Here is an 18,275-nt window from a genome sequence, read left to right on the forward strand (position 1 = left end):
CATTATTACAGTTTTGACGGATAGTTTCCTCCTTTAATGTGAAGGGTTATTTACACCACGGTGAAAATGTGCATACCAGCATTCCTGCAGGCAATGTGCCGTTGTTGGCTGGATTTACATGAGAGGTGTCCAATCCGGAATAACTTGTAATTTAGTAAAGCCCTAAATATTTTGAATGCTTCTGTCCTGCAGCTGCTTGAACGTTGAAATGGGTCATTTGGCTGCATGGCCAGTAACATTTCTGGAGATTACCCTTCAGATTGCATATTTGAATAAAATGGGCAACTTGAAAGGTCTCCTCTTTTACCAGTAGGCGAAAGTGTATTTAGTGTATTTGGCTAAATGTGTGAAGTTTTTCTTAAGTGTTGTGGAACAAAAGCACTGTGGAAGGTGAGGAATGGATTGTTCCAAGATCCAAGACAAATGTTCCTCAATTCACAACGATTTATTTAGTGACTGTTTGAAATTACATCAGGACTGGAAAAAAGTGACGAATGACTGGTTTTCATCCTTGCGAGATTGTTGCAGCGTCCTCATGGTCACTTGATCCAAATTCGGCCACTTGGAACCTGACATGTATTTATGATAGTTCCACTGTCTCCGGAGTCATGTGATCACCATTTGTAAACTTCCCAGCTGGCTTCTGACAAGCAGAGTCAATGGGGGGAATCCCGATTCGGTTTAACAATTGCATGATTCACCAGCAATACACTTAACAACTGTGGCCCAAAAGGTAGGAAAATGGAAAAAACTCAAAAATGAGCAATAGAAATTTTGGGCTCAATTGTGGTTGTAAGTCCAGGACTACCAGCAATGGACACATTTTATTTTATCTTATTATTTTATTATTTTATTTTATATTTTATTTTATTTTATTTATTTACACATGTATGTACGTATGTATGTTATGATTGCTATCATGTCTCCCCTCATCCTCCTCTTCAGTTCCTGCAACCTCTTTTATTTTTATTTATTTATTTTGTCCAATGCACAACAATACACAATGAAGGTTATAGAGCTGATACTTGAGTAAAATATATTAGAGAAAGAATAGAAGGGAAAATTTAGGAATAGAATATATTAATTAGAGAATAGAAGGATATTATGAGAGTAGTATAAGAAGAATAGAACAGAAGAATAGTAGATACGATATATGAGACAATAGGACAGGGGATGGGAGGCACGCTGGTGCACTTATGCATGCCCCTTACTGACCTCTTAGGAATCTGGAGAGGTCAACTGTGGATAGTCTGAGGGTAAAATGTTGTGGGTTAGGGGAAGATACTACAGAGTCCAGTAATGAGTTCCATGCTTCAACAACTCGATTACTAAAGTGGTATTTTTTACAGTTCAATTTGGAGCGGTTAATATTAAGCTTGTATCTGTTGTATGCTCTTGTGTTGTTGTGGTTGAAGCTGAAGTAGTCGTTGACAGGCAGGACGTTGCAGCATATGTGGGCAATACTTAGATCATGTTTAAGGTGTCGTATTTGTAAGCTTTCTAGACCCAGGATAGTGAGTCTAGTTTCATAGAGTATTCTGTTTTGGGTGGAGGAGTAAAGGGCTCTTCTGGTGAAGTACCTTTGGACATTTTCGAGGGTTTTAATGTCCGAGATGTGGTATGGGTTCCAAACAGATGAGCTATATTCTAGGATGGGTCTGGCGAAAGTTTTGTAAGCTCTGGTAAGTAGTGTGAGATTTCCATAGCAGAAGCTACGTAGGATTAAATTAATAACTCTTGAAGCCTTTTTGGCAATGTTGTTGCAGGGGGATTTGGCGTTTAGGTCTTCCTGTGTTTTAATTTCCAGTTCCCTTATCATCCTGGTTGCTCTCTTTTGCACCTTCTCTAGTGTTTCAATGTCTTTTTTGTAGTGTGGTGACCAAAACTGAATGCAGTACTCTAGATGTGATCTAACTTGGGCTTTATAGAGTGGTACCTCCCTAGCTTTAGAGTGTACTGTATATCTCTATTGATGCAATTTAGGATTGTATTGGCTTTCTTGGCCACCGCTGCACATTTGTCAAAGAATCTACTAATCTAAGAATGCTGATGTGCTATTGCCAAACTGTAAAAACCAGCCAGAAGTAGAATCAGCATGACTTAATATACCATTTTAGAGACGTTCCCTTCCTTTAAGAATCAGCATGGGCAAGTTGTAGCTGAGACACCAATGCCTTTATGAAAATACCTTTGTGTGTTGCATGTTTCCACTTATTTAGTGACAACAGGCAACTTGCCTCAGAATCCTTACAGAATGCCTGCTTGCAGATAGCATTTTTATTGTACAACTCTGCTGCCTTGTGCATGGAACATTAGAACAAAACCAGCTAAAGTCAACATCAGGTTATAAATATCTTTCTCCATCAAAAGCATTAATAATCAAAAGAGCGGTATTCTGTGACTTTTTACAGAAGACTTGAACTGAAACTCTTTGGAAGCAACATGAGGTTATCATCTTGAGTCTTGAAGCAACGTAGGTGCATTTGCCATATTTCCCAGAAAAGGATGGTTTTAATAGAAGATATATGTAGCTTAGGGTTGAATTGTGGGAGTTCCTGGTGTTCACTGAACCTATTGTTTGTAGTCATTCCATTATCTGAGTAGTGGGGTGGGTGGGCTTTGCTCTCTGCAGTAGCTTGCCCCGCCAGGATTCCCAGCCAAGCTCAGAGAACACTAAAGATTTCTCAAAAATTGTTTTGTTGGCTGTAGTCCAATCTATTAGGCTTCATGTAACCATCAGAGGTTAACACCACTTTGAAATCCACACAGTACTTGTGGAGGCCTCATCAAGGTGTTTAAATATATAAACAACTTGTCTTGGCTGGAATGAACAGCAAGGAAATCTTTCCAGACTTTTGTTTAAAATTGAAATTCCCAAGTCGATTCTTGGTAGCGCCTTGAGCATGTGGATGCACATTTCTTGAGAACAATGATAAAGAGGTTTGTTGTCTTTTTTAGGGATGTTATTTAGTGTTCTCTAAGTGGTTCCCAGTTTGGGTATTGATCAGGCCAGTAGAAAAACCATGAGTATAGAAGAAGTAATGCAATAGTTACATCGATCATTTCTTCATTTTGTTCTCAGAATTGCCTTTCCCATTCTTGGATTACTGTACCTATATCCTTTGGTATCCAATTTTTATTTCTATTCATGCTGTGTTTAATTTTTCTAAGTACCTTAGGGCAATACAGAAACAGTTTCCTCTTAAGCATTTTTGAAGACCTATAAGAAAAAAATGATGTTTTCATTTAATCCCCAATTTTGTTTTCCATTGCCTCTGTGTTATCTCTCTTCTACTTGCTTTTATATTGTAAACAGTTTAAATTAAAGGCGTATTTCAGCTTTTTGCCTGAAATATGTAAAACATGAAATAATTTGACAGATAATTTCCAAATGAATAAAACTGAAATTTGATAGATTAGATAGACAGACCCAGATAGACAGGAGTTATATTTGGAGAAAGCCTCACTGAATTAATTGAACAGTACTTATTTTTTATTTTAGACTTTTTATTCTGCCTTTATTATTTTTAGAAGTAGGTCAGGGTGGTGAACAAATACTTTCCTCCTCTTACTTTCCTCTATTTTCATGTTTTAGGCAGGGCTAGAACTCACAGCTTCCCAGTTGTAAAATAATTGGAAGTTTGATGATCATTGTGGGCTACTAGATATGAAATCGCAGGATCCAATCTGGGTCAGAGGTTTAGCCTTCTGAGTTTTCGGACTTGTACTAGAATTCATCCCCAGGGAACCTAACCTTCCTCTAGCAGATTGTGTGGTAGTGCAAGGGTGTCCAACCTTGGCAAACCTTTAAGACTTGTGGACTTCAACTCCCAGAATTCATCAGCCAGATTTGCTGACTGAGGAATTCTGGGAGTTTAAGTCCACAAATCTTAAAGTTGCCCAGGTTGGAAACCCCCGTGCTAGAGAGAAGTGCTAACACACACTGCTAGAGAGAAGTTCCTTGAGGATAGGCTCCAACAGACTGTGACTGGGTCAGATTGGACCCTGCAACAGAATCCTGGGATATGTGTGTACTGTATTTTTCGGAGTATAAGACTCACCAAGATTTCAAAGTGATAAACAAGAAAAAACAAGTTTTTGCCCTCCCCGGCCCACAGGAGCACTCTGCAGACCCAAATTCTCTATGTACCCCATTTTTGCAAACATCAGGCCTTTATTTTTGACAAAAATGGAATGTGGGGGATGGAGTTTCGGGTGGCCTAAAATAGGTGTATTGGGTGTATAAGACACACCAACATTTCCACCATCTTTTTTTGGTGTGTGTGTTTCTTATACTCTGAAAAATATGGTATATTTCCCTTCATTTATGAAATATGAAATTGTATGCCAAATTAGGAGAGTTAAGGGAACACTCATCTGATAGGCACTGTGTTGCAGATGGTAACTTTCCCTTGATGTAATATTTAGGAAATTTATTTGCTGTCCATCTCGTATCCAACGGCACTAGAGGTGAACAGCAGAGCTAACTGACTCAAACACACAGAGTCTGGTATTTGGTGTTCTTTGTTAGAGTAGAGACAGGCAACAGGATTCCCCTTGGCAGCTGCACATCTGGGACCCAACCTGACATTTTAAAAAAGGATCAAAATATCTCCGGGACCGCCTTCTGCCGCACGAATCCCAGCGACCGGTTGGGTCCCACAGAGTTGGCCTTCTCCGGGTCCCAGCGACTAAATAATGTCGTTTGGCGGGACCCAGGGGAAGAGCCTTCTCTGTGGCGGCCCCGACCCTCTGTAACCAGCTTCCCCCAGAGGTCAGAATTGCCCCCACCCACTTTGCCTTTCATAAGCTCCTTAAAATCCACAAATTGAGATATTTCTTCCCCCCAGGCCTATACAATTTATGTATGGTATATTTGTGTGCATGTTTGGTTTTTAATAAGGGCTTTTAGTTATTTTGAATATTAGATTTGTTATATGTTGTTTTATTATTGTTGTTAGCCACCCCGAGTCTACGGAGAAGGGCGGCATACATATCAAACAAACAAACAAACAAACAAACAAACTAAGTAAGTAAGTAAGTAAGTAAGTAAGTAAGTAAGTAAGTAAGTAAGTAAGTAAGTAAGCAAGCAAGCAAGCAAGCAAGCAAGCAAGCAAGCAAGCAAGCAAGTAAGTAAATAAAATAATGATATAGCAATATGTTAGGCAAAAGACCAGCAATTATATTTGCAATAATTCCTCAGGACCTCACATAGACATGACAGGAAGTCTAAAATTGGGGGGGAGGGGGGTTGATGCAATTGCACCCTATACTTTATTGCTTAAAAAAGGAGAAAAGTGGAATTAAAAAGCATCCTTGAGGTTAAAGGAGAACAATTTTACAATATTTTACTTTAGAGTTCATTGATGATTTGGGGTTGATTGCATTCATAATGGTGGACATTTTGTGAGCAGGCAATGCCCCCTCCAGCAACCATTTTGTAAAGTTATCCATGGTATGCTCCCGATACTTCCATATGCTTTTAAACTGGTCATAGTTTTGCTTACCCTTTTGCTGCCAAATTTCCCTTATTAGCACATTATTTTCCCTTCAAAGCCACTGGTGGCTGTACCCTCAAAAAAACTTATCTTGATGAAGGGATTTTTCAAAGTCAGGCACAGAGACTTCTTTATCTGAAAGTCAGATGTGGTTGCAACCAACTGGTATTCTCTGTCCCAGCCAAGATATCCGATCCTCCTGACTCAATGTCTTGGCCAAATTAATGAACTTCTGCTCTGCAGGTTCTTAAAATGGAGATAAGCAGAAGTCTGATGATACTGAAAGCTATGGTCCAAATGTTTTGCCTTAGGGGTTTAAATGGTTCGGGCCAGTCCTGGTCACACCTGGCAAGGAAATGAACATTTTGAAGAAGCCAAGGGTCACTAAACAGAGGTGGATATTTAATAACAGATAGTAAGCATTGTGTATTGTCCAGGCCTTAGAGAGGAACAGATAGTGAAGAGATAGAAAATTTCCTGTGGCAGGGAGCTACTTCTGGATACCAATTTTCTTGGGGAAAATAGAGAAAAATAAATAGTGAGTATTGCATTAAGCAAAGCGTGTACTTACTTGTTGGGCGTAGAAGTAGGGCTTCCTATTTGGGGTTTCCAATTTCTTATCTCTGAAACTTGCTGAGACTGCTTCAAAATCTTAGAGAAATGGGATGTCGCAACTCTTGATGTTTGCTTCACTATTCCGTGCTTGTCAGTTTAAAGTGGAGGAAGCTTTTCTTTTCCATTTATATTGGTGTTGGATCAACCTTCTGTTTTGTTTGTTCTCCAGCAATACTTGAGACTTGGGGGAAATACAAGCTTTCCCCCCCAAAAAATAAAGCAACCACCTTCAGATGAAAAGGAAACTTCAGATCGTGCAGAATGCAGCTGCGAGAGATATCATGGGCTTTGCCCATGTCACACCAACACTCCGCAGTCTGCATTGGTTGCCGATCAGTTTCCGGTCACAATTCAAAGTGTTGGTTATGACCTATAAAGCCCTTCATGGCACCGGACCAGAATATCTCTGGGACCGCCTTCTGCCGCACGAATCCCAGCGACCAGTTAGGTCCCACAGAGTGGGCCTTCTCCAGGTCCCGTCAACTAAACAATGTCATTTGGCGGGACGCTGGGGAAGAGCTTTCTCTGTGGCGGCCCCGACCCTTTGGAACCAACTCCCCCCCCCAGATATCAGAGTTGCCCCCACCCTCCTTGCCTTTCGTAAGCTCCTTAAAACCCACCTCTGTCGTCAGGCATGGGGGAATTGAGACTTTCCCTCCCCCTAGGCTTATAAAATTTATGCATGGTATGTTAGTATGTATGATTGGTTTCTAAATTGGGGTTTTAAATTAACTTAAATATTAGATTTGTTTACATTGTATTATTATTGCTGTGAGCCGTCCCGAGTCTGTGGAGAGGGGCGGCATACAAATCTGATTAATAAATAAATAAATAAAATAATAAACCAGCTTCCTCCAGATTTTGCTGCCAAAAAACATGTGCCACTTTTAATATTATTCCATAGCATAGGGCAGTGTTTCCCAACCTTGGCAACTTGAAGATATCTGGACTTCAACTCCCAGAATTCCCCAGCCAGCAAATGCTGGCTGGGGAATTCTGGGAGTTGAAGTCCAAATATCTTCAAGTTGCCAAGGTTGGGAAACACTGGCATAGAGCTAAACAAATCGAACTATCAACAGGACTGCCTTGCTCCATTCCGCACCTCCACCCCGTGCCTTAGGCAAGCTGCTAGCTATATCACTTTTCCTCTTTAATTCTCAGTTTCTGCAGCTTTTGATGCGTCTTGCAAATTTGACGTTTAAAGCTACAGAGATTATAAATAGTGACATGAATATTCTAAAGCTTTTATGTGAAACCTAAAATTGTTCACAGAACTTTATTGTTCTTTCTTTCTCTTTCAGCTCTGTACTGCATAGAAAATGTCCTGACAAATGTGCAGGCTTCTCTTGAAATGAAGAACCTTTGCAAGACTCCATGAACTCTTAATTCCAGGGTCACTTCTAGAGTTTGATAGAAATGGCCCGGTATGCCAGATCTTCACGATTAATTAAAAAAGAGGAGATAAACAAAAAGAAACAGAATCCTGTTAAAAAGAAATCTTGCCAAGGAACAAAAGATGCCAAGAAAAAGTCCTCAAAGAAAGAGAGTCCTACAAGCTGTAGAAAGTTGATAGAAGACCAGAACGATGGCAAGAAAAAATCCCAAAGACATAAACCTCCGTTAAGTTCGCCATGCCGATTTCTCCGGAGCAGTGTAACCAAAGCCTTTTCTGGAACTTCTTGGATGAACCTGGAATTAACTGATAATGTTCTCTTCCCCAATCAGCCTCCTCTGAGCTATGGTGGGTTTTCCATGACTCTCCGCAGGAAACCATTTTCCCATAGGCTGTTTCAAGCATCGACAATCACAAAAGCTAAGAAGAGTGGCCCAAATAAAAGGCAGAAAGCTAGATCAGGAATTTCCTCCGCGCTAGAAAGGAAAGAAGTTGAACAGACTACAAGAGCTTTTGCACGAGATTTAAACTTGAATAGTGAATTGCCTTCTCCCGAAGGAGACAAGACCCCATGTACTCAGGAAACAGGCTGGTCCTCTGTAGATGATAATCAAGCCAAAAAAAGAGGGATAATACGCCCCTCAAAAATTTCTGTTTCTAATAAAGATGTGACGGATACTTGTAATTCAGGAATACAAGAAGAACACAGATGTGAAAAATTAGTTTCCCGTGAGCAGGCCCTGGAGGATTTGTTTACTAATACCTCAAATGAAAATTTGTCTGAGCCTCTTCAACAATTACACCTGGACTTTGACACTACTTTAAGGGTGCAGGAAGATGAATTGGGGATATCCGTAGAACCCTATGCGAAGGGTAACCTGAACTTCCCTCCTCTGCCCGCAGAACATGTCTGTTCACATTCCTTTTCCATGTTGAGCCTTTCCTCCGAACAAGACCTGCCGTTGCCTAACAAAAGTCCAGAGACTTCTCTGGAATCTCATTCCAAAACTGGACACGATACGGTGCTACATCCCCATGAATCCGATGCTGCCGTTTTGATTACCTCTGAACTGATCTCAAAATTGCATCTGGATGACTTGGGTGCGCTACCGGGTCCCCTGAACAAACCAGATGCTGAGCCTCCTTTTGCAGAAAAGAAGTATTTGCATTGTGCCTTAAAAAAACCAGACCTTGTAAGAGACCCTCCCATACCAGAGGACCCTGCGCTGGTGCCAAGCAACCAAACACTTGATTCTCCTCCCCACTATAGCTTTGAGCAACCAAGCGAACAGTCAGTCTGTGAACAGATTTCAAGCATCACTTTAAGTAATTTCATCTTGGATGACCTTGAACCGATCGCTGCAGAAACATTCACTTTAGATCCAGCCTTTATACCCTTCCCTCTCGATAGAAACACCACTAGCCCAGTCAACGGGGAAGTGTCTAAAGAAAGTTTTTCACAATCCCCTAATGCAAGGTTGCTCTTGGGTGCAGGAGAGGGCAACGAGCCAAGGACGGTGCCACCTAACAAGTCCATTTCAAGGCAGTCAGATCCCTTATCACAACTGGGAAGAGATGAAAGAATCACAAACTCTCCCCAGGATCCCAAGAAATGTGACCCCAACCCAGTGGTGGCCTCCGAGCCCCCATCTTTTGAATCTCCAACTGGTGGGTGCCTTACCTCTTTGCAACCTGTGCTGGAAAAGAAAAAAAGGCGTCGCTGTGGAGTTTGTGAACCTTGTCTGCGGAAAACTAACTGTGAAGAGTGTAGCTGCTGTAGGAAACGCAAAACTAGCCACCGGATATGCAAAAAGAGAAAATGTGAAGAACTAAAGAAGCCCCCACTGTCCATTTCATCCTTAATGCAGCCTGCAGAGGTAAGCAGCTATTGATTGATTCATTGGAATTATTACTGGAATTTGGTTTTAAGTGTCTGAAATATGTTTGGCCTTAATGATGGTTGGGTTTCTGATTTAATGAGGAACACTCAAACAAAGCAGGACTGTCCAGCCTTGACCACTTTGAAGGCATGTGGACTTCCAACTCCCAGAATTCTCCAGCCAGCACGTGGCCAAATTTGGACACCCCTGACCTAAAGTTTTGCATGTAACTTCTGTTGCAGAGCAGGCCTTAAGTAGAAGGGACGTTGGTCTTAGCTCCTATTCATAGGGTGGAGCTAGCATCCAGGAATGGGTTGGCGTCATCTATTCAGCATGTAGGACTGAATCTGTCAATCTTTTTTTGAGAGGCTCCGCAATTGCCTGGAGTCCCAGTTACGACGAAGTTGAAGCAACTGAAACATAGAAACATAGAAGACTGACAGCAGAAAAAGACCTCATGGTCCATCTAGTCTGCCCTTATACTATTTTCTGTATTTTATCTTAGGATGGATATATGTTTATCCCAGGCATGTTTAAATTCAGGTACTGTGGATTTATCTACCACGTCTGCTGGAAGTTTGTTCCAAGGATCTACTACTCTTTCAGTAAAATAATATTTTCGCATGTTGTTTTTCATCTTTCCCCCAACTAACTTCAGATTATGTCCCCTTGTTCTTGTGTTCACTTTCCTATTAAAAACACTTCCCTTGACGTGGCACCTCCATATAACACAGTTACAAATGTATTCGACCCACATTGCCACAGTAGATCCCGCAAGAGCAGACCAGACCATGCTTGGGCAGGGCTGGATGCTAGCTCCACCCTACTAGAAGGAGCATATTGGGTAAAACCAACGGCCCTTCTCCATAGTGGGTGGAGCTAGCATTCAGGAATGGGACATATCCAAGCAGTCTGTCCTCTGGGTGGGAAATGTGCTGGATCTTGTAATGTCGGACAAATTGCAACTCGCCTCCATGCAGACCTCGAGGGATGCCTGAGTTGCCCAGGGTTTCCCAATCAAACAGCCTGGCGTCTGTGCTTATGACCACTCTGTGGGGCTTACGGAAGAGACAGAAAGATGAGTGCCACTAGGTTAAGCAGCAGTGAATTTCCGGAGGAACCAGGACCTTGGTTGTTGAGTTGCTGTGTCCTGCTCTTTGAAAGGGTAAAAGGAACCATTGTAATATCTAGAGCAGCGTTGGTGAACCTATGGCACGGGTGCTTATTATTATTATTATTATTATTATTATTATTAATTAGATTTGTATGCCGCCCCTCTCCGCAGACTCGGGGTGGCTCACAGCAACAATAGAAACAATATATTACAAATCCAATAATTAAAAAATCATTTAAAAAACCCGTATTAAAAAACAAAACATACACACAAACATACCATGTATAACTTGTATAGGCCTGGGGGGAAAGGAATATCTCAATCCCCCCATGCCTGACGACAGAGATGGGTTTTAAGGAGCTTGCGAAAGGCAAGGAGGGTGGGGGCAATTCTGATTTTTTGCTCACACAGGGGGGGATGGGGGAGTGTGTTTTTACCCTCCCCCCAGCTCCAGAGAAGCCTTTGGGGCCTGGGGAGGGTGAAACATGAGCCTTTTGGGCCCATCAGAAGCTGGGAAACAGGCCATTTCTGGCCTCCAGAGGGCCCTCGGGTGTGTGTGTGCAGGAAGCTGTTTTCGCCCTCCCCAGACATTGAATTATGTGTGCAGGCACTCACGCATGTACAAGAGCACAGGCACACGCTCTTTGGGCACCTGAAGAAAAAAAGGTTCGCCATCACTGATCTAGAGTGTAGTGTGCCCAGGGAATGATGGCAATACTGGATATCATTTTCCCCGGGAGAGTGGACAAGAGGGATAGCAAAACCCTACGCCAGTAATGGCTAACCTTTTTGCCATTGCATGCCAAAAGGGAGGACCACGCGCATGCGTGCCCTCACCCATAATTCAATGTGCTCCAGCCCCGTGCATATACACATGATCCCCGTACTCACCCGCTTTGGGCACATGATGGTATGGTGGGTTTTTCACTCTTACAAGGCTTCAGAGGCTTTATGGGAGCCTGGGAGGGGCAAAAATGGCCTTCCCCATCCCTCCAGAGACCCTTTGAAGGGCAGAAATGGCCCATTTCATGACTTGTGGAGGGACAGGAAGTCCCATTTTTCACCCTCCAGAGGTTTCTAGGAGCCTGGGGAGGGTGAAAACAGCCTTCCCTATCCCGCCAGAGACCCTCCGGAGGTTGGAAACAGCCCATTCTCCGACTTCCGGTTCTACCGGAAGTCCTGTTTTTCACCCTCCTTAGCCTCTAGAGAGTCTCCTGGAGGCTGGGGAGTGCAGAAATGGCCTCCCTCCCTCAGTAGGCCCTCCAGAGGCCTGAAACGCCCTCCTGAGAGTCTATGTGTCAGCCCTATACTTACCTCAAAATGGGCCATTGTGATTCCTGGGAGGGGAGGGGGCATGGGCAACTGAAAATCAGCTGACCAGGGCACACAGGCATGCTGGAGCTGATCTATCGCAACAGCTCCCGTGCCAGCGAATATGACATCCTGTGGCATCCGGTGCTTGGAATGGCTTGCTTATCCGTCCGGTAAGAAAAGCACAACAGCTCTTGAGACCACTGATAGGGGCCTGCTGAGTTCTTTCATCCCCACTGTGATCCTTCGTTGAATGGCAGCAGTAATCATAGATTGTAAATTGGCTGGGTCCAGTTGGACCGGAGCTGGCTCTGCCACCAGTCTTTCCCCCAAAAGGGGCACCATGATCTCAGAGCATGGATTGGCTACAGTCGATGGGATCTGAGGTGGGAGACCAGATCCAGCAGTGCCCCAGATATCTGGATTATTAATGGCTAATTCTAGATTGTCTAGGGAAAGTTGCTCCCCCAAGGGCCCCTGAGATGGCTCACTTGTTATGTCGGTCCAGAATAGTTGCCGCCAGCCCTATGTGAGCTGGAAGAAGCAGTTGCCTTACTCATGGACTGAGCACAGATCTTTTGTATCGCCATCATTCCCTGGGCACACTACACTCTAGATCAGTGATGGCGAACCTTTTTTCCCTCAGGTGCCCAAAGAGCGTGTGCCTGTGCTCTTGTACATGCGTGAGTGCCTGCACACATAATTCAATGTCTGGGGAGGGCAAAAACAGCTTCCTGCACCCCCCCCAGGGCCCTTTGGAGGCCAGAAATGGTCTGTTTCCCAACTTCTGATGGGCCCAATAGGCTCATGTTTCACCCTCCCCAGGCCCCAAAGGCTTCTCTGGATCTGGGGGGGGAGGGTAAAAACACACTCCCCCCCCCCCCCAGAGGCTCTCTGGAAGCCAAAAACTCCCTCCTAGAGCCTCTGTGTGAGCAAAAAATCAGCTGGCCAGCATACACATGCATGTTGGAACTGGCGGGACCCAGGGGAAGAGCCTTCTTTGTGGCGGCCCCGACCCTCTGGAACCAGCTCCCCCCAGAGATTAGAACTGCCCCCACCCTCCTTGCCTTTCGCAAGCTCCTTAAAACCCACCTCTGTCATCAGGCACGGGGGAATTGAGATATTCCTTTCCCCCCAGACCTATACAAGTTATGCATGGTATGTTTGTATGTATGTTTTGTTTTTTAATAAGGGTTTTTTTAATGATTTTTTAATTATTGGATTTGTAATATATTGTTTCTATTGTTGCTGTGAGCTGCCCCGAGTCTGCGGGGAGGGGAGGCATACAAATCTAATGAATAATAATAATAATAATAATAATAATAATAATAATTTATTAGATTTGTATGCCGCCCCTCTCCGCAGACTCAGGGTGGCTCACAATAATAATAACAGCATACAATAGACAAATCTAATACTGTATTTAAAAGAAGAAAAATATCTAAAAACGTGTTATATAAAACCATACAACACAAGCATACCATACATAAACTATATAAGCCTGGGGGGAAATGTCTCAATTCCCCCATGCCTGGCGGTATAGGTGGGTCTTAAGCAATTTATGACAGACAAGGAGAGTGGGGGCATTTCTGATCTCTGGGGGGAGTTGATTCCAGAGGGCCGGGGCCGCCACAGAGAAGGCTCTTCCCCTGGGGCCCGCCAGACAACATTGTTTAGTCGATGGGATCCGGAGAAGGCCAACTCTGTGGGACCTTATCGGCTGCTGGAATTCGTGCGGCAAAAGACAGTCTCGGAGGTATTCTGGTCCAATGCCATGAAGGGCTTTATAGGTCATTACTAACATTTTGAATTGTGACCGGAAACTGATCGGCAGCCAGTGCAGGCCACGGGCGAACCTAGGTAAACCCACAATAGCTCTCGCGGCCACATTCTGCACGATCTGAAGTTTCTGAACACTTTTCAGAGGTAGTCCCATGTAGAGAGCGTTGCAGTAGTCGAACCTCGAGGTGATGAGGGCATGAGCGACTGTGAGCAGTGACTCCCTGTCCAAATAGGGCCACAACTGGTGCACCAGGCGAACCTGGGCAAACGCCCTCCTTTCCGCAGCCGAAAGATGATGTTCCAATGTCAGCTGTGGATCGAGGAGGACGCCCAAGTTGCGGACCCTCTCTGAAGGGGACAATAATTCCCCCCCCCCTGGGGAATAATGCCCTGGCGGCATTATCCTGCTCAGTAGCCTTAGATTATTTAGATCTCTCAGGACACTGTGTCTTTGGAAGAGACTCTCTTGGATGGCCCCGGCTGTTTGTCTGCTAGAGGAGGGGGAGCCGACTTCTTTTGCCTCTTGCTAGCCTTGGATTTGGAAGCGTCCGCCATTTTGCAGGTCTACGCTGAGGAGTCCCGACTGAATGAAATCAAAATGGCCACCTGACAGCCCTTTCTGAACTGGGAAGCCTGGAGGTGGGCCACTGAATGAAGCTTATGGATCTCTCCAAATCCGAATAGAGGAAGAGACCCCTGAGGTTGTAAAGGTAGATGCATGGCTTGGTGCAAAGCAATATAGCATGCAGAATTGGCAATCAGCTGAGAAGCGGTTTGGACAACAAGCACTCTGGCACAGTTAATTTTGAGCCTGTTGGCTCATTAAAGTGGCAATGGAGGGAGTGGACGTTGAATCAAACATCGTGGGAGTGGAAAGCTTCTGTGACTAGCTCTCCCCTCTATGGTAGCTTATAAAGAATAGTGGGGAAAGTTTCTTCCTACTGAGGCAGCTTGGCATAGGTGGTATTAAGTGTTCTGGTTTCTGGTAGAAGTTTAGTAATTACAAATACCTCTTATTAAATGCATCATTTCATGAATAAAGCAACTCCATTTATTTCTCTGCTCTCCTGTACTTCAAACATTCCAGACATCACTCGGTCCGTTATCTCTCTCTTAGCCGCATTTCTCACATTCCTTTTCCTGCTTCACTTAGACAAGATTTATTTCCTAACTACATAGCTTTAAAAAAACCAGCAGCACTGACTAAATACAATACAAAATATTTTGGCTTACTTTAGCGTGGCGAAAACACCTCCATATTTCTTTTCAGCAACGTTGAAACTCCACCCTTCTTCTCCACTAGCCCCCTGACATGCCAATTACCTCACTACAATATTTAACCCATTCCTCTCCTTAATATCTTCTTCCAGACCTTTTTTCTCTCTACGTTTCTGAATCCTTCTGAATTTAGGATTAACCCAGCGAGCATCTGATTCTCCCTCACTAGATCCTGAACTCATAGCCCCATCCTGTGGCTGGCCTCCCACCTGTTCTACTACCTGTAACCCCGGGCCCCCCACTACTTCATAAACACTATCTGAATCCGAGTCCTCAATATCTTCATCATCCTCCAACTGATCAGGAGTATGTACAACATTAAGTGGAGTCAGGGCTCCTATGGCCAAGTCGCTCAAGTTCTAGGCTCCTGTGATTGTGCTGGGCTAGTAGATGGCAATGTCTTAGCGCTTTCTGTAATGCTCTCCCGCTGGAATGATCTGATTAAGATGGGCATGCAGAAGTTCCCTAGGCCACTATTACATTGCCCAAAAATTAGGAGCTGAAGCCCCCTCAGCTCATAAAGTGCCTTATAAAGCTGAAGGACGAGCATGAAGCTCCCATAGCAGACCAAGTGCCAGGCCCCACCATGGTCAAATACCTTAGGTTTGGCATGGGCAACTGCTGCCGCGGCTGGAACCAAAGCTCAACGTCGCCATCTTCTCAACAACTAGCAACGGCCAGTGACTCTGTTGGGGAAAACTCACAAATTAGAAGAGCGGAATGATGCTGTGCTGTTGTTGAATGCTTGACTCGTTAGCAAGCAGGAATGGAAGTGACCAAACTATGTCCATCCAGTCTGAGGACTGAGTTGCGACTAGGAAGGCAAAGACGGAGCCTCTCAAAAAAGATTGACAGACTCAGAGTCCTACATGCTGAATTGATGAGGTCAGCCCATTCCTGGATGAAAGCTCCACCCACTATACTTCACATAATTTTTGAGTAATTAAGAACAGATGTTTCAAAAGAGGTGGTCAGTTGAATATCTTGTTACCAAATATTGTTCAAAATATCTCTTGGTATTTACTGTGATTAATGGTTTGAAGGAGATGGTTATTTATTTATTTATTTATTTATTTATTTATTTATTTATTTATTTATTTATTTATTTATTTATTTATTTATTTATTTATTTATTTATTTATTAATCAGATTTGTATGCCGCCCCTCTCCGCAGACTCGGGGCGGCTCACAGCAATAATAATACAATATAAACAAATCTAATATTTAAGTTAATTTAAACCCCAATTTAAAAACCAATCACACATACTAGCATACCATGCATAAATTTTATAAGCCTAGGGGGAGAGAAAGTATCAATTCCCCCATGCCTGACGATAGAGGTGGGTTTTAAGGAGCTTGCGAAAGGCTAGGAGGGTGGGGGCAACTCTGATGTCCGGGGGGAGTTGGTTCCAAAGGGTCGGGGCCGCCACAGAGAAGGCTCTTCCCCTGGGTCCCGCCAAACGACATTGTTTAGTTGACGGGACCCGGAGAAGGCCAACTCTGTGGGACCTAACTGGTCGCTGGGATTCGTGCGGCAGAAGGCGGTCCCTGAGATATTCTGGTCCGGTGCCATGAAGGGCTTTATAGGTCATAACCAACACTTTGTCCTAGAATAGAATAGACACTTTAATAGACAAAGTTAATACTTTGTCTTAGAATAGAATAGAATGAATGAGCTGGAAGGGACCTTGGAGGTCTTTTAGTCCAGCCCCCTGCTCAAACAGACTCTAGACTCTTCTTCCGGTGATGGAGTGCCCAAGATTTCTGGAGGCAAGTTGTTCCACTGGTTAATTGTCCTCATTGTTAGGAAATTTCTCCTTAATTCCAAGTTGCTTCTCTCTTTGATTAGTTTCCAACCATAGTTTCTTGTCCTGCTCTCCAGTTCTTTGGAGAATAATCCTGTTGTATTCTAATAATTGAATGTTGTTGGTTGGATTTATTTCAAGATAGTAGTGCACTTCCAATATGGAGTGCATTCAGAAAAACTGTCTGCCTTGATTTCAATTTTTTTCTGTTACCTTTTACATTTTGTCTTACAACTGTTGTAATCCTTTTTTTTATTTTTTTATTTTACAAATGTGACATACAAGACAAAGGGAAAAAAAACATACATAAAAACATATATATACAACATTTGGGAAATTAAAGTTTCCCCACTTTTTTTTTGGATATTTGATAAGAGAATTACACTTCTTTTACATAATATTAATTTTTGAATTATTTTATTTGATGTGTTGCTTTGCATAAATTTTTCTTTCTTTCTTTCTTTTAGCCAATCATAAAATTTTGCCCATGTTTTATAGTAATCTGATTCTTCTTTTCCCTCTAATCTTTTGGATAGCCTGTCCATCTCCGCACAGTCTAGTATTTTTTTAATTATTATGTTTTCTTCCGGTATTTTATCTGTTTTCCACTGTTGGGCATATACTATTCTGGCAGCTGTTAGTACTGTATATGTATAACTAGGTATCTTACTTCTTTTTCTATTTTTTTATTAAAAATACTCAATAAATATAATTCTGGGGTTTTTTCGATTTCTTCACTTGCTATTTCTTTTAACCAATTTGTTCTTTTATTCCAAAACTTTTTTGCCTGTGTGCATGTCCACCATTGGTGGTAGAACGTGCCTCTTTCTTTTTTACACTTCCAACATATTGGAGAGGTTTTTGGGAACATTTTTGCAAGTCTTTCTGGCGATAGGTGCCACCCATAGAACATTTTTAATTGGTTTTCCTTGAATGCGGTCGATCTTGTCATCTGCCAATTGTTAATCCATAATTTTTCCCATTTTTCTAGTTCAATTGTGTAGCCAAAATACAACTGTTGTAATCCTTTTGAGCATTGTCAAGTCTGTAGCTCCAGAGTAAGCGGAAAGGATTGCCTTATGTTTCTTCCCACCATTTATTATTCTGCTGGAATGGCAGATAGCCCCCAACTTACAACCACAACCAACTCTAAAATTTCTGTTGCTAAGCAAGACAATTAAGTAAGTTTCCCTTCATTTTATGACCTTTCTTGTCATACTTACAACTGCTAAGTCTCTAACAGTGTTACACTGCAACCGTCATAAATACATGCCAGATTCCAGATGTCCAAATTGTGATCATCTGTCCATAGAGATCATGATGATCATAAGTATGAATAAATTATAAACCACATTTTTCAGGGCCTTTGTATCTTTGAACAATTACTAAAACAACTACTTGTATGTATTTCCCCCGCCCCCTCTTGTCTTAGTCTAAATATTCTGTGATGCCCAAAAATTTCTACTATATTATTACTGGTACAACGAATTCAAGGATGGGGAATCTAGAGTTTTCCAGATGTTGCTGGACCATTGGCTATGCGCAGTGATAGTTCAGTGCCACCTGGAAAGGCAGATGTTACCTACCTTTGAATATTGC

General features: G+C 42.8%; 1 protein-coding gene across 3 annotated transcripts in view; it reads left to right on the forward strand.

Moving 5' to 3' along the window:
- The window catches only part of TET1 (tet methylcytosine dioxygenase 1), a 146,445-nt gene that overhangs the window by 13,076 nt on the left and 115,094 nt on the right, over positions 1-18,275 (forward strand). For all 3 annotated transcript variants that reach the window (XM_070752161.1, XM_070752160.1, XM_070752162.1), the window contains exon 2: positions 7,415-9,383. In XM_070752161.1, coding sequence (XP_070608262.1) covers positions 7,530-9,383 — 1,854 coding nt within the window. In that variant the 5' untranslated portion in view covers positions 7,415-7,529. The remainder of the gene's footprint in view (positions 1-7,414; positions 9,384-18,275) is intronic.

This window comes from Erythrolamprus reginae, chromosome 5, assembly GCF_031021105.1.
Source record: "Erythrolamprus reginae isolate rEryReg1 chromosome 5, rEryReg1.hap1, whole genome shotgun sequence".
Taxonomy (NCBI): domain Eukaryota; kingdom Metazoa; phylum Chordata; class Lepidosauria; order Squamata; family Dipsadidae; genus Erythrolamprus; species Erythrolamprus reginae.